Source organism: Panthera leo, chromosome A3, assembly GCF_018350215.1.
Source record: "Panthera leo isolate Ple1 chromosome A3, P.leo_Ple1_pat1.1, whole genome shotgun sequence".
NCBI lineage: Eukaryota > Metazoa > Chordata > Mammalia > Carnivora > Felidae > Panthera > Panthera leo.
This window is the reverse complement of record NC_056681.1, coordinates 89,246,555-89,269,039: the sequence shown is the minus strand read 5'-3', so window position 1 is coordinate 89,269,039 and position 22,485 is coordinate 89,246,555. Positions and strand designations below refer to the sequence as shown.

General features: G+C 48.2%; 1 protein-coding gene across 13 annotated transcripts in view; it reads left to right on the top strand.

Moving 5' to 3' along the window:
- SFXN5 (sideroflexin 5) overlaps positions 1-22,485 on the top strand; it is a 117,022-nt gene that overhangs the window by 48,542 nt on the left and 45,995 nt on the right. For 12 of the 13 annotated variants that reach the window (XM_042932691.1, XM_042932689.1, XM_042932687.1 and 9 more), the window contains 3 exons: positions 13,102-13,155; positions 14,164-14,220; positions 15,595-15,660. In XM_042932691.1, coding sequence (XP_042788625.1) covers positions 13,102-13,155; positions 14,164-14,220; positions 15,595-15,660 — 177 coding nt within the window. The remainder of the gene's footprint in view (positions 1-13,101; positions 13,156-14,163; positions 14,221-15,594; positions 15,661-22,485) is intronic. The other variant, XM_042932681.1, reaches the window with a different exon arrangement.

Below are 22,485 nucleotides of genomic sequence, written 5' to 3'. Positions count from 1 at the left end.
AAAGTTGGACGCTTAACCGACTGAGCCACCCAGGTGCCCCTGAATGGACATTTTTCTAAAGAAGACATGCAGGTAGCTCACAGACACCTGAAAAGATGCTCAACATCATGCATCATCAGGAAAATGCAAATCAAAACCATGAGAGGGGCGTTTGGGTGGCTCAGTCAGTTAAGCATCCAACTTCGGCTCAGGTCATGATCTCACAGCTCGTGGGTTCAAGCCCCTCATTGGGCTCTGTGCTGACAGCTCAGCGCCTGGAGCCTGCTTCAGATTCTGTGTCTCCCTCTCTCTCTGCTCCTCCCCCTCTCAAAAATAAGTAAACATTAAAATTTAAAAAAACATAATGAGATATCACCTTACCCCTGTCAGAATGGCTGAAACCAAAAAGATGAAATAATAAATGTTGGTGAAGATGTGGAGAGAAAGGAACCCTCGTGCACTATTGGTGAGAATGTAAATAGGTGCAGCCACTGTAGAAAACAGCATGAAGGTTCTCAAAAAATTAAAAATAGAAATACCATATGATCCAATGATCCCATTACTGCATATTTACCCAAAGAATATGAAAACACTAATTCAAAAAGATACGTGCACACCTATGTTTATTGCAGCATTATTTACAATAACCAAGGTATAGAAACAATTCAAGTGTCCATCCTGAATGGATAGGGAAGATGTGGTATATCTATATGTGGGACATTACTCATCCATAACAAGGATGAGATCTTGCCATTTGTGACAACAGGGATAGACCTAGAAAGTATCATGCTAAGTGAAATAAGTTAGACAAAGAAAGACAAATACCATATGATTTCACTTATATGTGGAATCTAAAAAACAACAACAACAAACAAAACAAAAAAACAAATGAGTAACCAAAAAGCAGAAGCAGAACTATAATTACAGAGAACAAACTGTTGTTAAGCCAGAGGGAAGGGGGTGGGGAGGTGCGCAAAATGGGTAAAGGGGACTGGGAGATCAGGCTTCCAGGTATGGTATGAAAAAGTTACGGGAATAAAAGATTTAGCATAGGGAATATAGTCGATGGTACTGTAATAGCGATGCATGGTGACAGAGCTCTCTATTTCTCTCTCACATGCACACACAAAGTATCCCTGTTTCAATGAATATTGTCTTGAATTCTACTTCATCTTATATCAGTGTTTCTATTCCTGTTTTGTTTATTTGCTCTGTAAATCGTTGCCCACACCTTTATATGAGTGACATTTTGTTTCTGCATTTTTTGTATTGTATGTCTCTTGACAAAATGTAGCTGAGTTTTACTTCTTCACTCAGTTTGAGAAACACTGTCTTTAATTTTAATAATAAACGGAACCCATTCATATTTGTTCTGCTACTGGTTATTGTGACTACTTATCCCAGCCATGAAATAGTTTGTTGTTGGTTTATTAAGCTTTGCTATTGTTTCCACTTCCTTTCCTGATTTGTACTAGAGTGACCTTTTCAATGGTCCTTTGGTTTCTTAAGTAGTTTGGAAGGGAAACATCCTACTTTTCTCTAATTACTGTTCATCTGTAATATTTTATAGAGTGGTTCTATTATATTTACCCTATATTAATAATAAATTATTCAATTAATAATTGAATAATAAATACGACCTCCTTAACCCTCCCCACATAGGAAGAGACTTTTTTTTAATGTTTATTTTTGAGAGAGAGAGAGAGAGACAGAGTGCAAGCAGTGGAAGGGAAGGGAGAGAGGAAGACACAGAATCTGAAGCAGACTCTAGGCTCCAAGCTGTGAGCATAGAGCCTGTCGTGGGGCTCGAACCCACGAACTGTGAGATCTTGAGCTGAGCCAAAGTTGGATGCTTAACTGACTGAGCCGCCCAGGTGCCCTGGAAGAGACTTTTAACATACCATTTTCCTCTATTCTCTGCTTTACCATTTTACCCATACACACCTGCCAAGATTTTGGAGATAATCTGGAATCTCATCAGATTTTTGAATCTTTGCTTAATTAATACCTGTATGAAACTTCACAATTATTTAGGCTTTGTGTGTGTGTGTGTGTGTGTGTGTGTGTGTGTGTGTGTGTGTGCATTCTATGTTTGGCTAGAGCACGTCTGTGAATAATATTCAGAGTGTGTGGGCAATATACTTTTTGAGTCCTTGCATATCTGGAAATGTATTTTTTTTCTCTCTCATACATGAACAATAGTTGGCCTGATTCTCTTTTCCTTTGTAGGTAAACCTCCCCCACTCCCCTTAGGATCTTTTGGTATTTTTTCTTTTTATCTTTGGAGTTCAGAAATATCCTCAGGATTAAAAAAAAATCTTCTCTGTATATTTTATAAAATTATACAAGTAATACATGAATATGTTCTTTGGAATTCAAAAATACCACCAAGACTTTTTAAAGAATATTTTTAAAGTTATACAAGTAATACATGAATATGTTCTCTCAGCTCAGAATTCAAACAACGCAAAAAAAGTAGAAATTCCTCTGACAAGTCTCAATCCCAAATCTGCTCCTAGAAGTAACCTCTGTTAGAACTTTGATGTGAATTTTCAGGTTTTTTTCTAGGCATTTGCATATATATGAATCATCATTTAAACGTTCTTTTTTGTTTTGTATTTTTTCCATTAAAAATACAACAGTATACTTATTTGTCTACAATTAGCTTATTACATTTAGTAATTTGGCTACATAAAGATCTGGTTCATCATTCATTCATTCATTTGTTTTTTCCTGCTGAGTAATATTCTCTCCCCCAGTGATGGACTTAGGTTGTTTCTGATTATTTGCTATTAGAAATAACAGTGCTGTGAGGCTCCTGGGTAGTTCAGTCAGTTGAACGTCCAACTCTTGATTTCAGCTCAATTCATGATCCCAGGGTTGTGGGATTGAGCCCTGCATTGGGCTCCATGCTGAGCATGGAGCCTGCTTGAGATTCTCTCTCTCTCTCTCTCTCTCTCTCTCTCTCTCTCTCTCCCTCCCTCTCCCTCTGCCCCCTCCCCTGCTTACCTGCTCTCTCTCTTTCTAAAACAAATAAACAAACAAAAAAGAAATAACAGCACTGTGAAAAATTCTTGTGAAATTCTTCTCACCCAAGTATGAAGATTTCTCAAAGGCCCATTCTAGAAAGTGAATTTGCTGTGTAAATAGGTATACACATTTGCATTTTTGATAGCTGTTGCCAAATTTCCCTTCAGGAAGGCTACATTTCACTACACGTTAGTAACATTGGTATTTATATTTTTAGATTTTTTTTTTTATGACAACCTGATGGGAGAAAGGTAGCATTTCACTATGGTTTTAGTTTTTGTTTCCCTGAATACCAAAAAGCTTGTGCTTCTTTTCATCTATGTACTTACCATTTATATTTCCTCTTCTGTGAATTACCTGTTCACATCCTTTGTCCATTCTTCCATTGGCTGTATTTTCCAAATTAATTTTAAGAGTTCTTTATATATTGGGTACTAATCCTTTGAATTATATACATTGCAGATCTCTTCCAGCTATTTTCTCTTCATTCTTTGGTGTCTTTGTTGTGGAAAGTTTTAAATATTGACATTTTAAAATATAACAATCTTTCCTTGGATGGGTTTTGAGTTCTGTCCCCCCCCCCCCTTGTCACCTTCATCTCCTTTATTAAAATTACCAGATTTGTGAGGTTCGTGTCTAGGAATCAACTCTTGGATGTATTGATCAATTCTTCTATTTTCATCTTCTAATTTATTCATTTCTGCTTTTGTTTTTATAATATCCTTTTTCCCTCTTTCCCTTGGTTTATTTGTGGTGTTTTAGTTTGGTTTGTTTTTTTTACTTTTTATCTCAAATACTTTATTTATGCTCATTCTTTCTTTCTAATAAAAATTCTTGGGGCTGTGAATTTGCTTCTGAGTATATCTTAATACCTAGCTGTATCTAATATGTGTTTGTATACAGTGATACATATTTTTATTTTCTAAATAAGTTTGAAATTTCTGTTTTGACTCTTCTTTAATCAGGTAGCCAGAAGAACACATTTTGAATTGCAAGTGGTTTATTTTTTACAAATGTGTTCTTTTCTTATTATTTTCTACTGTGTTGTATTTTCAGAGAGAATGATTCTGCCATTGGAGATGTATTGTGGTTTTCTCTGTAGCATACTATACGATTATACCAGTTAGGAATAGGACCATCTGCATATTAAAAATTTCAAAATAACAGTGGCTTAAAGAAAATAATTTATTACTCTCTCATGTCAAAGAAGTTTGGAGGTAAGTGGATCCCCGTAATGCTACCAGGAACCCAGACTTCCATATTTCTGCACCATTCTCAGTGCTGGCTTCTGTCATCAGAATCCCCTCATAGCCCAATACGGTTGTCAGAGTTCTAGCCATCCATATTAAAGAGTCAGAGTTCACATCCATATTAAAGGGAAGAGTAAAAGAATGTACTTCCCAACAGAGTCAGTTCCCTTTATGGAGACTTCTTCAATCTCTCATACAACATTTCTGTTTATATTTCATGCAGAATCTCCCAACCATAGGAATTCTGTTAGTAAGCAAGAAGAGAAGAATGGTTGATATGTAGGCAAAGAAGAATCTGCCATAATAATTTTAATAAATATTCCATCAACACTTGAGAAAGAAAGATGCATCATTTAGCAATATTGTTTCTTTGCAAACCAGAGAAGTTGAATTTGGGGCTCATTTCCCCATAAGAGGCCAACTGGATCCTCACATAATTAATGGGTGCCATCAACTAGGATGAACTAGATAACCCATGGGATACCAGCACTGTCTCTAGTTGACAAGGTGTTATTGAGGACACCCCATTAATTTCCACTCTCTTCTTCCTACCCAAGACAAGTCAATTATCTCAGGGTCCCTACAGCCTTGGAGGCATCCTGGGAACTTGGGTGCCGTCCACTCTTGTGTTATTCAGGGGTTTACTGCTAAAGCAGATGCTGTGAATGTCCTATGAGGACCAATCCTCTCCCAGCCTGGAACAAGCACCTCTGTGAATAAATGTGTAGTGTATGGGAATACGGTGCCCTGGCTCTGAGATCTGTATGAACACTTGATTGAGGTGAATGGGCAGCGAGAGCTGGGACATCTCCCAGTAGGCCTCAGTGGCACCCAGAGCCAAAATGGCAATGCTCACCCAGTCCCCACTTCCTAGTCCCAAATATTCATATTCCAGGATTCAGAATAGCTGGCCCAGAGACCAGGTCCTGAAAAGAGCCACTGGATGAGGCACACCTGTAGCCTTCTATCCTGGCACTTTAACGTGCCTAAGAATTCAGAGGGCTCACTTTCTCATTCCCTCCTGGGCCACTGGCTTGCCTTGTATGGAAGGGGCACCATGGCCGTTCCGGCCTTCTACCAGAGCCTGGCTCCCTCTAGCCACATCAGCTTCCCTAAGGCCCCCACCATCACCTGGTAGCACTGAACATCTCGGCAAATGCCTGGTCTGAAGGGGAGTGAAGGTTCCAGTCCACACCTTAGGGAAGCCCCTGGTGTGATAGAATGCGTAAGAAATATATACATGCAGAAGCCACTAAAATGCTTACCAAAATAGAAATGGGGTGCTGGCAAATGTGCTAGGAACCGGGTCCCTGAGTTATGAAGGGAAGGGGTGATTAAGGCTGGCAGATGCCTCAACTGAGATGCTTCTGGAAGCAGCATCCACGCTTCCTGCCTAGGTGAGCATCCCCAGCCCTGACCCCCGTGTTGTTCCCGCCTTGCCTGAGAGTAACCCCGCCCCCACCCTGCTCGCTCTCCAGAGCTCAGGAGAAGCGAGCTGGTTTTCTCCCAGAGGCTGGTGCCAGTTTAGTCAGCAGATTTCACAGATCCACTGGCACCCGTGTAACGTCTTATTTTAAGCTTAACATTTGAAGATGGGAACTTTTCCCCCTTTGGTGTGTGGCAAAGAGATCCCAATTTATACATAAGCATGGTGGCTAAGCCAGGGCACCAAGGCTCTTCCCCAGGCTAGTGCAGTTCATGCTACCTCTTCCTTGGGTACCTTCCCAGAAGAACCCCGCCAACCGTGGTTGCTTAGAAGTGGCAGTTCTGTTCCCAGGTTTCCACTAAGAGGTGTGCAGCACTGTCCTTTCCATGCACGTGCGGCTGGGGAGAGGCAGGGCCAGTGTTCCGAACCCTGTCCTATTCTCTCTGCGTTTTCCCACCTGCCAGCCTGCACCCTGCACCCTTGGCTACCATAATGTCGCAGATGCCAGCTTTCTCTTGCGGGCCCGAGCTTCTCTCAGGGGCCATTTGTGTCTCCCTTCTCACCTCTGCACTCCCCGTGATGCTGCTGTCCTCCTCTCCCCTCCCCCTGTCGTTCTCAAACCCTCAAAACTCAAGGCTCCAATCTCCCGTATCCAGGTGGGAGACTGAGGGGGCCAGACCGGGAGCATCCGGTCAGTGAGTCCAGTGGCCTTGGGTTACATCCAAACCAGATCTCTGTCTTGGGACATTCAGAGCTTGGATTCTATGCTCTGAACCCTGCACTGCATGTGCGTACACGGACTTAAAAGCCTCAGAGGGTGCAGGTGTGGGTCACTTCACCTCCAGGGGGAGGAGGGGTAGACCACAGAGGGTTCATTTCACGTGAGGATTTGGCTGTGTCCCAGAGCCTTTGCGGTGTCTCCCAACCCTCCTCATCCCAGACTCTGCTTTTTCACACATTTAAATGCCAATCACAATTTCTCCCTGGCCTACCTCCGTTGTAACCCGACAGCAGTCAGTTTGGCCTGGTTCGCACCAGAGGTGTTACTCAGTTAAGCTGGAATTGACCAGTCAGGGACAAACATTCATTGGATACACGATATTCTCTTTAACTGGTTGGGATCCTTTAAATAGCACCCCTCATGCACTGAAGTGTTACTTTTCAGATCGTTAGCCGCATAAATCAGAAGATGGAGACAAAGTAGAAGGAAAAAAACAGGCAAATTGTTGAGTACTGGGGCCTGTGGTAGGTCTTTCAAAAATAAAAAGGGACATTTTGGAATTGAGTGAGTCAGTATGGAGGACACAGGTACGATGCCAGAGGACTGTCGCTTTGCCAGTGAGGACTCCCAGGTATGTGAGCAGTGAATGTCGATGGTTTCACCCGTCGGAAGCCTCTGGAAGTTCTTGAGGAAGACAGACTTTAAGCAGACAGATTCTTACCACGGAGAACCAATACTGCCAAGAAGGCAGGCAGGGTGCTGAGGGAGCGAATGACAGGGGACCTAACTCCTCTTGAGGGTCAGGGAAAGCTTCCTGAAGGAAGTGACAACTAGGCTGAAACCTGGAGGATGAGGAGGGATTAGCCGAGTAGAGAAGGGGTGGAGATGACAGGGACAGTGCTGTACCCTGTACTTATCCCCTGACTTGAGTTTCACCACCTCATTGTTTTGACACACACTGTGCTTCCTCTCTGGATTTTCTGTGCTTTTTTCTTTTAAGTTTATTTATTTATTTTGAGAGGGAGAGAGAGAGAGAGAGAGAGAGGGAGAGAGAGAGAGAGAGGAAGGCGAGGAGGGACAGAGAGAGAGGGAGAGAGAGAGAATCCCAAGCAGGTTCTGCACTGTCAGCGCAGAGCCTGATAGAGGGCTTGAACTCATGAGATCATGACCTGAGCTGAAACCAAGAGTCGGATGCTTAACTTCCTGAGCCACCCGGGTGCCCCTGGATTTTCTGTACTTATAAAACATCTTTCTCCTACTGCTTGACTCTGTTTTGCATGGCAGCAGCCTGAAGGAGTGAGGGCTGCTCAGTTCTCTCTTTCTGAGCATCGTAGGACATTGTGACCAGCGGCCTTGCTCTCCTGTCTTCATCTTCAGCCATTCGCGTCCCACCTCTGGCCAAGCAGATCAGGATATTTGGGGGTGCCCCTCTCCCACATTGAGACCTTATCTCTCTGCAGAGGTTAGAATACTCTGAAGGAGGAAGCCTGGAGTAAAGGTGTGAGCCAGTTGCCATCTGGGTGCCATTGGCCCCATTCCGGATTCTGTCCTGAGATGAGCCTCAGGCACAAACCCCCCATCTTCCTGGCTGGCCAGGCAGCCCCAGAGTTGAGCTATTGGTCACCAGGTGGAGTGATAAGCTGGGCTGCTCAGGAACCAATCTCACTAGTGAAGGCATAATTCAAGGGCATTAATAATGGTACGGAATTCTGAATCAGAAAGGACATCATCTGCAGCCTTCCTATGTGGCAATCCCTGTATTTAAACAGCTATTGCTACCTCCATGCTGTGTGGCAAACATCCGCAGAATTTCTGTGGCGACCATAAGAATTTGTTCTTAGAGGTCCGTGGTTACCTGGGGTCTAGCTGCATTCGACTCTGCTTGACTGAGGCGGTACTACGTGCCATTGCAGGTCTGGGGTCAACCGGGAGTCAGCCAACGCAGACTGTACTTTGCTTCAAACGTCTCTCCTCCTCCTTTGATGAGGCCTCTGAGGCCTGGGCTCCGAACTGGCACACTGCCACTTCCTCCCACATGCTTTTGGCCACAGCAAGACATATATGTCCAAGCCAAGCCACGCCAAGAGCATGGAAATATATTCTTCCCGAGTCAAGGGCATGGATGCAGGGAGGAGTGAAGAATCGGGACCTAAAACTAATCTGCCCCTCTCTCCAAGAGCGTGCCCTCATGCAATGCAGGGTTTTAATACAAGGAGTAAGGAGCAAATGGGTGATGGTGGTCATGGTCACAGTCCATCATAGATCTTTTGCCTGGCCAAGAATTCATGTTCTTAATAATGAATTAGTAATGTTCTTCCAGTGTGTAGTGTGGACCCAGCTTTGTGCTGAGCGCTTTGGGGGACATCAGAGAGAAAAACCCTGATTCTACCTTCAGGAGCTCACTATTGAGGGATGAGGCTTGTGTTCAAGGACAAGATGGGGGCAAGATGAAGCTCGATTGTGTCATGCAGCCTGTGGAGTTCAGAGAAAGGAGAGACCGGCAAAAACTAGAAAAGGATGAGACAGGAGGAGAGGAATGATACGGACACCTTATACCTAGTGAGCACTTGCTGCCCACCAAAACCTGGGCCGAATTCTTTCCATGCCTTGCTCCTTCTCATGGCCATCCAGAGAGGTGCCAGGATGGTGCTCATTTAACAGAAAAAAAAAAAAAAATGGAGGCACAAGGGCTCAAGTAACTTGTGTGTGGTCACACAGCTGGTAAATACCAGAGCCAGGATGTGAGTCCAGCTCTTCGTATGACCAGAGCCTGCATGTTAATCACCGGGGCCTATGGCCGGCCACTTGAGGCGAAGGGGAGCAGCGAAAGTAGACAGATGTGAGAAGAAGACAGCTGCCAGGGGGCGGGAGCTGTGGAGGGGACCCCAGCCGTGTTATGAACTATAAATGGGAGCAAAGACTGGATGTGCGATTTGGCCAAGGTCCTGCAGCAAGATAGGGTGGAGGCTGGGCTGGAAATTCTGGCTGCTGGCTCTCCTTCCACTTTCCCTGGTACCAGCCGCTTTCTGGGCTCTCTCCACCCGTCTGCGCGGCCACGCCTGAAGCGCTTCCCTCTTGGAAGAGGTGCAATCCACTGGCATTGAAGCCGGGTGGACTGGCTCCCTCTCTCTATCCATCTCTTTCCTCCTTTCTCCTGCCATGTTCTGGAAAGGGCAGCGTGGGGGAATGTGGGCAGGTTGCACCAGAGATATACATCTGAGAACTGAAGGAACATTTATTTTTAATTTAGACTTAAAAAGAAAAAAGGAAGTTATAAAATATCTGCTCTTGCTCCTGGGACTGTGCAGATGGTGCTGCGTGTTGCCTAATAGGGAATGGGGCTGGCACCCATGTGCTCCCGGCCCCACCAGCCTGACTGTAGGACCTGGGAAGTGGGATCGCTATTCCCCTTGCCTCAGCCTCAGATGGTTCCCGTGGGTCCGTTTGGCCAATACAGCATGGGTTTCCACTGCCTTCTAACCTCACCCTCCCCAGGTCTGCTGATTTTTCTGCCTCTTCTAATGAGACCAGTCTCTTGGCTGTTCTGCTCCTGTGAGTGTGCACACGTGTCCCCTGCCCCACGCACGCACACGCACGCACGGCTCAGCTCCATCCTACCACCTACTTCGGCAGATAGCCACAGCATGCTGACCTCTCCCTTCTTTAGGTCCTGTTCGGATGTTAGAAGTTACCGGCTTGACATGACCAAGTACCTGATTAAACCATCTGGTCATTTTCATGTCCAGATGTTATAAAGGATATTCTCATACATTTTCCTGTTTGGTTTTTGTGCTTACAAAAAGCATTTTTGTAATGCTAACATTTTGTGGTTAGGTGCCATATATTCCTCTCTTCCTGTTTGCTCCATTGGGAGAACCACGGAACATGGTGCATAGAAGGTATTTGAAAATGGGCATGGAGTGTGACTCTTCCTTTGTGCTCAGGCGAATGAGCTGGAAAAGGAACCCCTAAAATCAGAGAGTTGGAGCCCTCAAGCCAAGAGTGAGGAGACCTTTCTGACGTTCTCTCTAGTTTGCTGTGAAGCCTTGGGCAAATCACTGAATTTCTCTAAGCCTCAGTTTCCCCATTTGCAAAATATAGAAAGCAATCTCTATTTTGTCTGCGCCCCAGCGTACTAATAAGAATCATGGTAAGTGACATAGGGGAAATTCCTAGCAAAATCGATCAATCATTCAATTTCTTTAAGAAAGCATGAGGGGTCAGAGGTGCCCAGCATGAATATCAGGCCCATGTTACAGGAGGAGGTTGGGACAGGAGGCTGGTCGGGTTTGGCTAATAAGGTTACAAGCTCACAGGTTACAAGCTCTGTGTGTGTGTGTGTGTGTGTGTGTGTGTGTGTGTGTGTGTGTGTGTTACATAGGCCTGGGTACTATTTCAGTTTCGTTTAGGGCTGTAGTTTGTTCTGGAAAAGACTTGATGTCACACAAAGACAATGCCTGCCACCAGAAAAGACAAGTGAAGGCGAAAGTGAGACAAAAGTTTAGGAATGGGAAGAAGCCAGGAGTGAAGTTTGGGCACAAAATACATGCAGTGATGGTTTGTACACTTGACAAATATGAGCCGTGGAGATCTGGCCTGAGGTTCTTGACAGTCATTGCAGAGAGAGACACAGTTAAATGCTCAACGTCTACAAGACAGATGCAGACCAGATGCTCAGAAGTATACATTTCTGACCTCAAGGCCAGAAAAATTTCCCCCAGGAGGATTCATAAAGGAGATTCTGTGATGTAATGAGCAGTGAGTGTCCTGGACAATAGGTGTCTGGTAAATACAATGAGTCCCAAGGTGCTGTACCTTATGATGCTCCTGATGGCCCAAGCTCAGTTCAGGGAGTGTAAGGGAGACTGAGGAGGGGAAGGCAACGTGGCCCATAACACACACTTGTTATGTAAACCAACAGATTAGGGGGGATGATATGCTGAGTTCTCAACAGTGAATAACAGCTTTTACTTCTTCTTCTGGCTTTGGGAGGCAGTCAGGCATGCACGTGTGTGTACACACACACACACACACACACACACACACACACACTCACTGGATCACATTGTTTGTTCCCAATTTCAGGCCTCTCTAGGCTCAGCTTCCTCTCTGTGGAAGCTCTCTGGCTCCTGGCTAGAGGCTGACTAGGGTCCCCAGGGATTTTTCTCAGCCAGGCTGGGGAGGGGTGATTCCCTTTACAGGCAATGGGACTATCTCACTTGACTTCATACCTACTACTTGGAACTCAAGAGTAGAACTTTAAACCAAGGTAGGACCTCCAAGCTCAACCCCTTCACTCTATAGGTAAGAAAGCCAGAGCCCCAAAGGAGCCTGTCCTCTGCTGGAGACACTGTCGGCTGGAGATCACAGAGGCACGGGGCTGAGGTTGAGCTCCAAGCTCTCCTGATTCTCACTCCAGTGCCCTAAGCTGTTGCTGCAGAGAAAAATCAAACTGGGATCTCATTCTGGGGAGAAAAATCTCATAATTCCTCATTGGAGCTATGGAATGGCTTTACATTATATAATTTTATTCAAACTGATATGGGCCAATAAATATAAATGTGTGTGTGTGTTTGCTGTCTTAAAACATTTTAATGTTTAAAACATGATTTACAAATGCTGCTGAGGATGTCTAGAATTTGATTTACTGCATAGTATTGGATGTTTATACTTGCTCCTTACAGAAATTCTTGCCAAAGAGCCATTTTATCTACAGGAATAATAAATAAGTCAATATGTGGATGGTTGTGCACATTTTTCCCATATGCATTGGTACTTGGTAGATGTTATTTTGCTCACAGGCTCTCAAAAGGTAAACTTGAAAGAGACACATGGATCCCTGAAGTCCAAAGTTTGGCCACTTGTCAAGATGAGACCATTAATGTTGACTTAAACCAAAAAAACAAAGTCAGCAAGCCTAGCTCTTAGGTGACATTTGGGCTTTGGGAATAATGAATCCAGACCCATGTAGCGGTACTCAGCCATATGTGTGTATTTGTTCATTCATTGATTCATTCACTCATTTGACAAGTATTTATTAGACATCTATGTTTCCTTCAGTAGCTTAAACATGGTATAGATTTTCTTCATGGAGGCTCAGAGATAAAAGATCTAAATTCCCCCCCGTTTGTATTTATAAAGTGCTTAAGGCCTTTGAAACGATTTTTCTCATCATATTTTAATCTGCACAAAAATCCTATTGGATGATGAGGGTGTGAAAGAGAGCTGGGTTAGCTGAGTGGAAGGAAAGATGTTCCTTCTGTTTGCTTGTTTTTATTGTCCCCCTGCCGTCAGTTATGGAAATAATACATGCCCAATGCTTAAAAGAATATAGGAATATTCAAGAAGAATGCGAGAAAGTACTGTATAACGTGACCTCCAGAGACATCTACTTGTGGGGCTATAGATTTGTTCATGAAGATACATATATGCGTATGTTTGTGTATATGGTTCTATGTGCGATGTGATGTCTTTTCTTTAACAAGAGTGGGATTGTGCTGTAATATAATTCTGCAACCTGGTCCACTTCCTTCGTGTGCCATCTCACATAGGCAGCAGTTTGTATGCACACATCAGCCACCTTAGTTTGTACAGATCCAGCTTGACTTTTGCTCATGCCTGTGTCATTTTTCCTTGCAAAAGTGTAGGATGGTCCTTTTGCTTTATTCAGTCTTTCCTCTCTTTTTCTCTCATAGGTAGTTGGTCTTCTCTTGCCCAACCAGACACTGGCATCCACTGTCTTCTGGCAGGTAACAGTCCCTGGCAACAGAGGGCCTATGAAAGGGGGCCCCATAAATGCTGGTTATGATTCCCCACCCCAGTGTCTCCCATCCAGACCCCTGGGGAAAAGCCACCCCATTTCCCCCGCCCTGACCCAGAAGCCACTGGGAGAACCCCGGGACTTCAGATGCTGCTGAGCAGGTCCCAGTGGCCCATGCCTAGGCCATTTTATGTGACTAATTTTTGCACGAGGGGAGGATGGCTTATTTGTGGCCGCCCGCTGCTCCTTGGCTGCTTGTCCAGAGGCCTGTGACCTCGAGGCCCTCAGCAGCATTTTGGTATAAGCCTCACTGAGATCTGTGGGGAAGGTGAACCCACCGCCAACCCCAAGGTAGCAAGGTGGGTAGGGGAATATCATAGACCCTGGTGTCCACTCTTAGAGCCTGGGCTATGGCTCCCTTAAAACAGCTGAAGCTCTGTGTGTGTGTGTCTATGCACAGAGAGCTGGGCAGGAAGAAAACCTGTCTGTCTTCAGGAAAAAATGTCAGAGTCTTCCCTGAATAAAACTCCTAACGGTGCCCGCATCAGGGCACGGCAGGTGGCGCAAGACACCGGGCTGGGATACTTTTGAAAGAGGTTCACGGCTGTCAGTAATTCCAGGGGTTACACGTCTGCTTTCGGCTCAGTAAGGAATATAATAAGGATTAATGTGTCAGAGGCAGTGAGCCCGTTTGGGGCAGTGAACGCCACGGTTCCGGGAGAGGTGACAGTCTCTGGATGGGGATGAACTGCCGGCATGGGCAGGACCGGTGTCCTGGTTTGGCAGCAACTGAGGGGTGTCCCAGGTTTTCAGCGCTGATGCTGGTGCCATCCCAAGCAAACTGGAACAGTCAGTCATGCTAACTTGTGGGATGGACAGAACCACCCGTGAGCTGGACACAGCATCCCATTGTCTTTTTGGAGGCTGTGGCCCCGCCGGGGTCCAGGCCTGGCTTCCACGCCTCCCCTGACTTCTCCTCTCCCCCCTTGCCTTCCAGTGGCTGAACCAGAGCCATAACGCTTGTGTCAACTATGCAAACCGGAACGCTACCAAGGTGAGCCGCTCAGAACAGGCTCGGGTGACCCTCAACCTCCCTCCAGGGTGGTGTGCCACCATCGGGGGCTGCTTCCTCTGAGTTGAGCATTGTGCTTCTTCAAGCACCTTATTGAAATGGCCAGCCCTTCGGGAAGGGCCCCACTGGGGAGGGGCTGTTCAACATGAAGTGAAGAAGGCCCATGAAATGGGAATGTGCCTGAAGCAGTGAGAGAGATGAGCTCCGTTGGCGGAATCCTCCTTGGGCAACTCTTATCCCCAGATCTTGGATTAGGATGGCAACAGCCACATGGGGACTGAATTCCCCTAAAGCTTCCTCCAAGCTTGCCTGGAAGCTGCCTTGGTGCCCCCAGACTGTGGGCTGTAAAGCTGAAGGGCTGCTCCTGAGGGGTGAGGGGTCTGAGGGGCCTGTCACCTCCTCCCCAAAGTCCCCTGCGCTCCTGGGACAAGCTCAGGGTGGAGGCCTGTCACCCTTCTCTTGTCCAGGAAGGGGCTGGGCCCCAGCTTCACTGGTAACGCTGTATTTCCTGCACTTCTGTCCAAAGACAGTAAGAGGGGAGGAGGAGTCTAGGTCCCCTTGGGGGGCCTGTCAGTTTGGGGAGGAGAGGCTGAGGGCGTCCTCTAACCTAGGGGGGTGATGGGGTAGGGTTAGTGGCTGGGCCTTGGTGGTAGGAACTTTGGGGCCTGAAACTCTGAGGACGCTCCCCTCCCCCGTCCAAACCTTCAGTCCACATCTCACGTGTGTGATCCACACGTGTACATCCCTGCTTGGATGGCTCTCACGTGCCTTGAACCAAACATCTCCAAAATAACAGAGCATAGTTAAAGGCAAGTTCCTCAGCTCTTTCTTAATTTTATATGTTGCAACTTGGGTTACATTTTTCCTTAGAAACATTGAGCACCCCTCGCCTATTGGCATGGAAGCCCGGTGGCCTCATGGGTTAAGGCCGGGAGAGCCAGCCAGGCACAGCCAGCCGGGCCGCTGCCATTTTCACCTAGACAGCCCTCCAGCTGCCCTCAGCCCACTTCCAGCATGCATCCTCCCTCCACTGGATATGCTTGCCCCAGACGTACATGACCCACGTTGGCCCTTGCTGTTGTCTACCTCCAGCCAGCAGTGTCTGCCCCTGAGCTCTCTAGAACAGGGCAAAAGTGCAGTGGGCCCCTTTGGCATCTCCCTGGACGTTCCTGTCCTGTATTTCCTGTATGGAGCTGTGCTGAGGGAAGCCTGGCTCCCTTTGGCTTCCAGAGGGATCTTTTCCTTCTCACCTGTTGGCGGGCAGGACTGTCTCTTGCTGGCTGGGGCTGTTTGCAAGGGTGGAGTATGGCAGCTTTGGGCACCCAGTGGGCCTAGAAATCTGTCTCTGCCTTCCAGCCTTCTCCTGCGTCCAAGTTCATCCAGGGCTACCTGGGAGCTGTCATCAGCGCCGTCTCCATTGCTGTGAGTAACTCTCTCCCCACTTCTCTGTCCCACTGCTCTGCAGCTGCCCCTCTCCCCTGCAGCTCTGGCCATACCTGTCTGAGGTCAGGCCCAGGCAAGGATGTGGGAGACAGAGGTTTGTGTGGGTGGGCCACCAGGGCAGGCTTCCTCGGCAGACAAGAGAGTAGATTCTGGTGACACTTTACTAGAGAGACACAAACTTTAACACAGAGTGCTCGAGATTTTGGAAAGCCGGCGGGGAGGTGAGGCGGTGCCCATGAGTGATGCAAAGGGCTGTACATTCCAGCTGAGGACAGGACGTCTGTCCCTAGTAGGGCCCCTTGCCCCAGGACCCTCGTCAGAGGAGCTCACTCTCAGTAATGTGGCTGATGCAGGAAGCAAGGGGCTCAGGAACAGCTGTAAGCCTGGCCCAAAGGCTGGCTCCCCTTTGCTCTCTGCCCGAGCTCCCAGGGCACTATTGTCCTTCTCTGTGGCCTTGGTCATGTGGTTACATGTCCAGTGCATCCTGGAGGCCCTCCACAAGACAGGAATAGTTTCATTTGAATTCCTCAGGACTTTGAAAATAGAGCAGCTATTAAGTAGGGGAGGTTTGTAAACTGGCTGTGTGAGTGTAAGGCTGGATCCCAGATGAGGGCTGAAGGCAGGTGACACAGCAGGGGCCTGGGCCAGAGCCACAGTGGAAGCTCAAGTTCCCAGGACCTTGGCTACACTGGTCCCACCCTTGAGCCCACCCTTGTGCCCCCATCTTACTCTCTAGATCCTGGCTGGGTGGTCTCCTATAGCTGACTCCAGAGGGGGAAAGTCACTTCACAACTTTTGTTATTTTATTCATCACACAATAAATACATGCAATTGGTGAGAAAAAACTTAACAAAATGCAAATTCGAAAATTCACGTATAATGAAAGAATTCACATATAATAATCTCTTTGCAAAACCCACTTTCCTTATCTTTCCCATGTCGTTAAGTGTAATAATTGTTCACAACTATGTACTAACCCACTGTACCCTACACCATCATTCATTCCACTGCTCTGGGAAAGTAGGGATTTGGGATTGTTCTGAGATGGCTTCTTTTACTCTGCTCCCGTGTGGACCACGTCCTCTCCAAATGACCTGTTGGGGAGTGATCCCCACTTCATACCAAGATGGAGCTCCCTCCCCGACTCGTTGCCTTACCCCAAGCCAGGAGCCAGACATTGCCTAATCTATTCAGATGGCTCGCCGAGAGACTGCAAACCCCACCCTGGTGGGGTCCCCAACCCAGCAGAGACTTCATTTGGGGCCATACAAACTGTCAGGCTCTGATTCTGGGGGGCTCCTGGCAAAGGTGATGGCTCTTGTGAGAGAAGGAAAGGGACTCTGTCACCTCCTTCTTGCTCTTCATGACAAGAGGAGCTGATGGCTCTGCCCAGTTTAGCCGCTAGAAAATCCCATCTTCCTTCCTTGAGATTTAAGGGTGGAGTGGGGTGGAGCTGAGGGGAGGAAACCACTGAGCAGCCCTGACTGGGAAGGGCTTGAGCCCTATCCTGGTGGGATGTCCTCCTCCTATAGGCTTGGGGCTCCAGGCTCTCAGCATCCCCAGGCCTCACTGTCCCACCCAAGGGCCCTTTGGGCATTCCATCCCTCCCATTTCCTAGGATCTGAGCTAGCCCAGATTGTGGGGTTGGGCCTCTGACGCCCAAGCTGCTGTTCCTGGGGACTGGGGGCCCTCTAGGCTCTCAGAGCCAGGATCTTACCCTCAGGGACCGGAGGCCTCACACTGGGCTGTCACAGCCCCCAGGGGTTGCGCCTGTGTTTGGGACATCCCAGCTCCCTTCCAGAGCCCTCAAAGAGGCTTTTCCTGACCATGCCAACCCAAACTCTTCCCACAGCCCCAAGGCCTAGAAACTTCTGGCCTTCCCACACACTCACTCAGTACATCCCGTGTCCTGTCCTGTCATTGTTCTACTGGCTTACAAGTTAACCAGGGATAGGCCCTGTGTCTTCTCCCCCATGGAGGGGGAGTGAGCACTGCTCCATAAATAATTGTTAATTAGGTTGCTGATTGATTGCCGGCCTCAGGAGGCCCCTCTCCGCCTAGATCCACGAGTCTTAGCCGTGGCAGCGTCCCTCTGCCTGACGTCTTCACACAGTGAGGGTCTAACTCCGGCAGATGGAGCGGAGTTTCTGACTTGGAAAATCTGCAGCTTGCTTGCTTTTCTTTTGTGTGTGTAAATCACAAAACCTCCAAAGAAAGAGGCTTTATTTTATTTTCCTTTCCCTTGTTCTCTGGAACCCTGGGCCCGCGGCCTCATTAACTGATCTCTGCTTCAATTAGTGACAAATCCCCTCCCAGGGAGAACCTGTTAGGAGGAGAAGACCTGCAAACAAGTGTCACGGCCCCAGTGGTTGGCCCAGCTCTGGCATTAATTAAAACGAGTCCCTACAAGCAGGCGGCGTGGATGGGGGTGCTGACAGGCTGAGGGCAAATCCCAGGGACTAAGGACAAGCTGGAGTGGAGGCTAGGCCCTGAGAGTCCAGTCTCCTCCCTGGACCTTTCCTCTCCCTCAGAAGAGCCAGAGCCCTGACCTTGGCCAGCACCCCCCTGAATCAAGGGCCCCCAGTTTGCACGGCCCCCCCGAATGAAGTCTCATGCTGGTTACAGGACCACCAGTGCAGGGGTAGCAGCCTTTTGGTGAACTCTCTAAATAGATTTGGCAATGTCTGGCTTCTTGCTCGAGAATAAAAAAGAAATTTTGTCTTAAGTTATTTTTGAAATCTAACAGTTTGCTGTCTTTTAACAAAGGAAGCCTCTGTCAGTCCTCACTGTATTTGAATTTGGGGGTTCATGTTGAGTATTTCTGTGGTCAGCCCCCCTCGGGCCCTGGCTACACAAGAGTGAGACCTACTCACTCCCTTCAGGGGAGTGTACATGGCAGGCAGTTGGTAGGTGCGAGGGGGTCACTCCGATTGGTATGTTGTCCTTCAAGACGAGGAGAGGGAAAGCTGAGGATATTCTGTGGTAGAACCAGAATTCTGATGAAGGTGACCCTTGGGTGTGGTGGTAAGTAGGGAAGAGGCCCCCCAAGTCACACAAGGCCGACTCTTCAGGACAGACCGGAGAGAGCCGAAGGCAAGGTTGAGGGTTCCCGGTAGAGGGCACAGCATGTGGAGAGGCATTCAGAAAAAGGAGACTGTGATGGACTCCGGAAGTGATGGGGATGAGGTGGCAATGAACTGAGGAGTAGCAGAGCCGCTTGTGAAACACTGGGAGCGCCTACTCAGGAGTTAGGGGGCCACGCTGGCAGCGCTGGCTGGACTCAGGGACCTGGGGCGTTGTGGGGAGGGCGGGCAGAGTGGGCTGGAAGAGAAGTCATGGCGGGGCGGTAGGCCCAGCAGATGACCCCCATCATGGACATCAGGCCCTGGTGAGAATGGACCTGTGGCTGGAGAGGAAGGCTCAGGGCTGAAGTCCTCCATGCTGGTCAGGAGCTGTTTGGTACATGAGAGACACTTCACGTCTGGCTCTCAAACCCCTCACCTTCAGCCACGTCTTAGGTGGCTGAGCTCTTTCCCTCTTGGGGAATTGCTGTTCTCCATTCCCAAAGGGTCTGGGCCCTGAGGGGTTCTTTCTGAACAGGATACAGTGGTTGTCTGTTTACCTTTACTAGATATTGGAGTGCAAGGTGGTGTCCCAGGAGGTTCCTGGGCTGAACCCCTCCCCCTCCCAGTTCCCATTGCCTACTGGGAGCTCCATGTCCCGGTATCAGAGTGGCAAATAATCACAATGGTCGTAATGCCTAACACTTCTGGAATGCCTTCAGTGTGCCAGGTACTGCTTAGGTGCCCTTCTCAGTTGTATTGATGAGGACACTGAAGCACAGAGGTGAAACCAGTGACAGAACCAGGATTCAAACACAGGCTTAATCGTACACTATTCTGCTAATACAAAGACACCATTTTCTTCCTGTTCCCAGTTGTGGCCTAAGGTGGAGGAAAGAGCCAAACAATGTTCTTGGCTTCCAGTTTAAAGGAACTGTAGCCATGCCTCCTGGCAGATAAGTCTGCCCCCATGTACCCTGAGAACAGTGGGGACTGGAAGAAAATTTTTGAAAGGCTCCTTAGGTGTAATGGGGTTAAACCCACTATCCAACTTCATACTTGGTTCCTGAACCTGTGTTTTCTGGCCAAAGTCGAGCCGGTGGCGTATATTTGTCCCTGGTCCAGAGGCTCCTTGTTCCGCCTCCTGCAAGAACCAAGTCTGGCTGGTTCTGTGGTGGAAGGCATACTTCAGAGTGTTCTTTGTGGTTGAGGGTGTACCTCAGGGTGTTCCCTGTGGTCCAGGGTGTACCTCAGAGTGTTCTCTGTGGTCCAGGGTGTACCTCAGAGTGTTCTCTGTGATCCAGGGTGTACCTCAGGGTGTTCTCTTGGTCCAGGGTGTACCTCAGGGTGTTCCCTGTGGTCCAGGGTGTACCTCAGGGTGTTCTCTTGGTCCAAGGTGTACCTCAGAGTGTTCCCTGTGATTCAACCTATACCTCAGAGTGTTCTCTGTGGTCAAGAATGCACCTTGAATGTTCCCTATGATCCAGGGTGTACCTTAGAGTGTTCTCTGTAGTTGAGGGTATACTTAAGGATGTTCTCTGTGATCCAGGGTGTACCTCAGGGTGTTCTCTGTGATCCAGGGTGTACTTATAGCTTTTCTGTCTTTCTCTGGGCCTAATGGAGGTAGGAACCATTAGCCTGAGAATCCAAGACCAGAATGTTAACTCACTGCTTTCCTGTGATTGGCTTTTGGGTTGGAGGGCCCATTACATGGACCCTGTAGCAGAATCTGAAGTTTTCCAGAAGCCTGCAGATGGTGATATTGGCAGTGGTGAGTCCAACGTGAATATGGGTTCTGCATCTATTCTATTCTGGGGAGGACAAGTTGTGTCCCTTCCTACGTGTAAGGGGTCTGATGTAACTGGTTTTCTAGCAGGTGGCCAACAGGTCCCTACAGGACACGGTTCAGGGATCAGGATTTGTCTCTGTTGCTGGCAAACAACCCTCTCAGAAGCAGGTGAAGCTGATTGGTCTTTCAGCCTGTGTATGACTCTGTCTCAGTCACCTTGGCCCTTTGCTCCTGAGCCTGTCACCAAGCAAGAGGCTGTCTGGGGTTGCAGGACAGTTGACCTCCACAGAGGGTCATGGGGTCCGCTTGGTTGCCAAGAGTTTATTCTACAACGAGCGCCCTCTGCTGGGCATTTTTGGCACCTCAAAGATTCTTCGATCTGCCCCGGTCCTTGCTCCACCACCTCCTAACCATCTTGTTACATTATCACCCACCACCCAAGAGTAGATCTGATTTCGGAATCTCGTGCCATCTCTCCTTTCAGGCATGCCCTCTTCTCCATTGTTCTCCAGGGCCCCTTGGATCCCCTTACAGGCGCTATTAGAGTCCACAGCTGGCTACAGACAACCCGGTATTTCATGCCCCTGACGCTCTACTGAGCCTCCTCTTTCCTTATCTGGTTGCTTCCTACTTACCCTTCAGGTCTCAGTCAGGCATCCCCTTTCCCAGAAACCTTCACGGCCTTGGGGCCACCCCTTCCAGGCCCCTCCTCCTGGCAGAGTGACGAGCCGTCTGCTCAGGTGAACTCGGTCCTGTGTGTGCAACGTTTAGCACTGCAGTTGTTTGCTAGCAGTGACTGCACAAGGCAGATCTCCCTTGCGGCTCTTTTTTTCCTGCCTCAGAAATCACTCACATGATTCATTCTAGAATATTTATTAAGCACCTACTCATTTCCCCAGGCAGCAGGAATTCAGTGAGGAGTAAGGGAGACACAGGCCCTGTACCCAGTACTTAGGGCCTACTGGGAGAGATGGATATTTAGTAAAGAGGCCACAGGTAAAAATATTTCTGTGCTATTCAGTTTTAAATAATATACACGTATCACCTTGATTCCCAACCTTTTAAGGAGGAAAATCAATATACACTTTGAGACTGTGATAGGTGCAGGGAAGGAAGAGGTCCGGGTTCTGTGAGAAACTGTAAAAGGGGAGCCCTGAGTGAAGAGGAGGGCTGTCTGACATTTAAGCTGAAAAGGGAGGAGGCCAAGGGAGGGCCGTGCTTGAAGGCCCCGAGGAGAGAGGTGGTGGGGGGAGTGAGGGAGGGAGAGGAGAGAGAGAGTTGGCTCAGGGGAGGAGCAGGGCAAAGGCAGGTGGCTGGAGCCTTGCAAGTGAGGGTTGGGGGGGGCCCTGTGGGTCTCTATCTGCAGTGAGAAGCCACTGAAAGGCTAAAGCGAATTGATACCCATTTTTAGAAGATCGTTCTGGCTGCTGTGTAGGGAGCTGATGGGAGGGAGCAAGAGCAGAAGCAGGGAGCCGAGTTAGGAGGTGGGCAGTTGTCCAAGGAGAAGAGATGGGTGCTTAAGGTAAGCGACAGGAACAGAGAGAAGTGGTTGCATTCAGGATACCCGGGAGACAGGACAGGTAGCCCTGAATGCCGAGTTGCATCTGGGAAGGGAGAGGCTCCTTTCCAGGAAGACTTCTGGGTTTGGGGCAGGAGGAGCTGCTAACAGTGGGACAGGACAGGGTGTAGGTGAGGAGGAACAAGGGAACCTTCATCCTGGGAGTGTGAAAGGGGAGCACCTGAAGCCCCTCCAGATAAAGGCATCCTGCAAGGGGTTGTAGGTTTGTGGAGGACACAGCCTGCTTGCACTGCTCAAGCCCCATCCAGCGTCTCCTCGCTGGCCTCACAGAAAGGAAGCTGCTGGTGGCCTGGGGAGGACCTTGGTGCTTAGGGAGACAGCTATCAGCCGTACAGCTCATGACGTGGGAGATCTTGTGTCACAGAGCCCCTTAT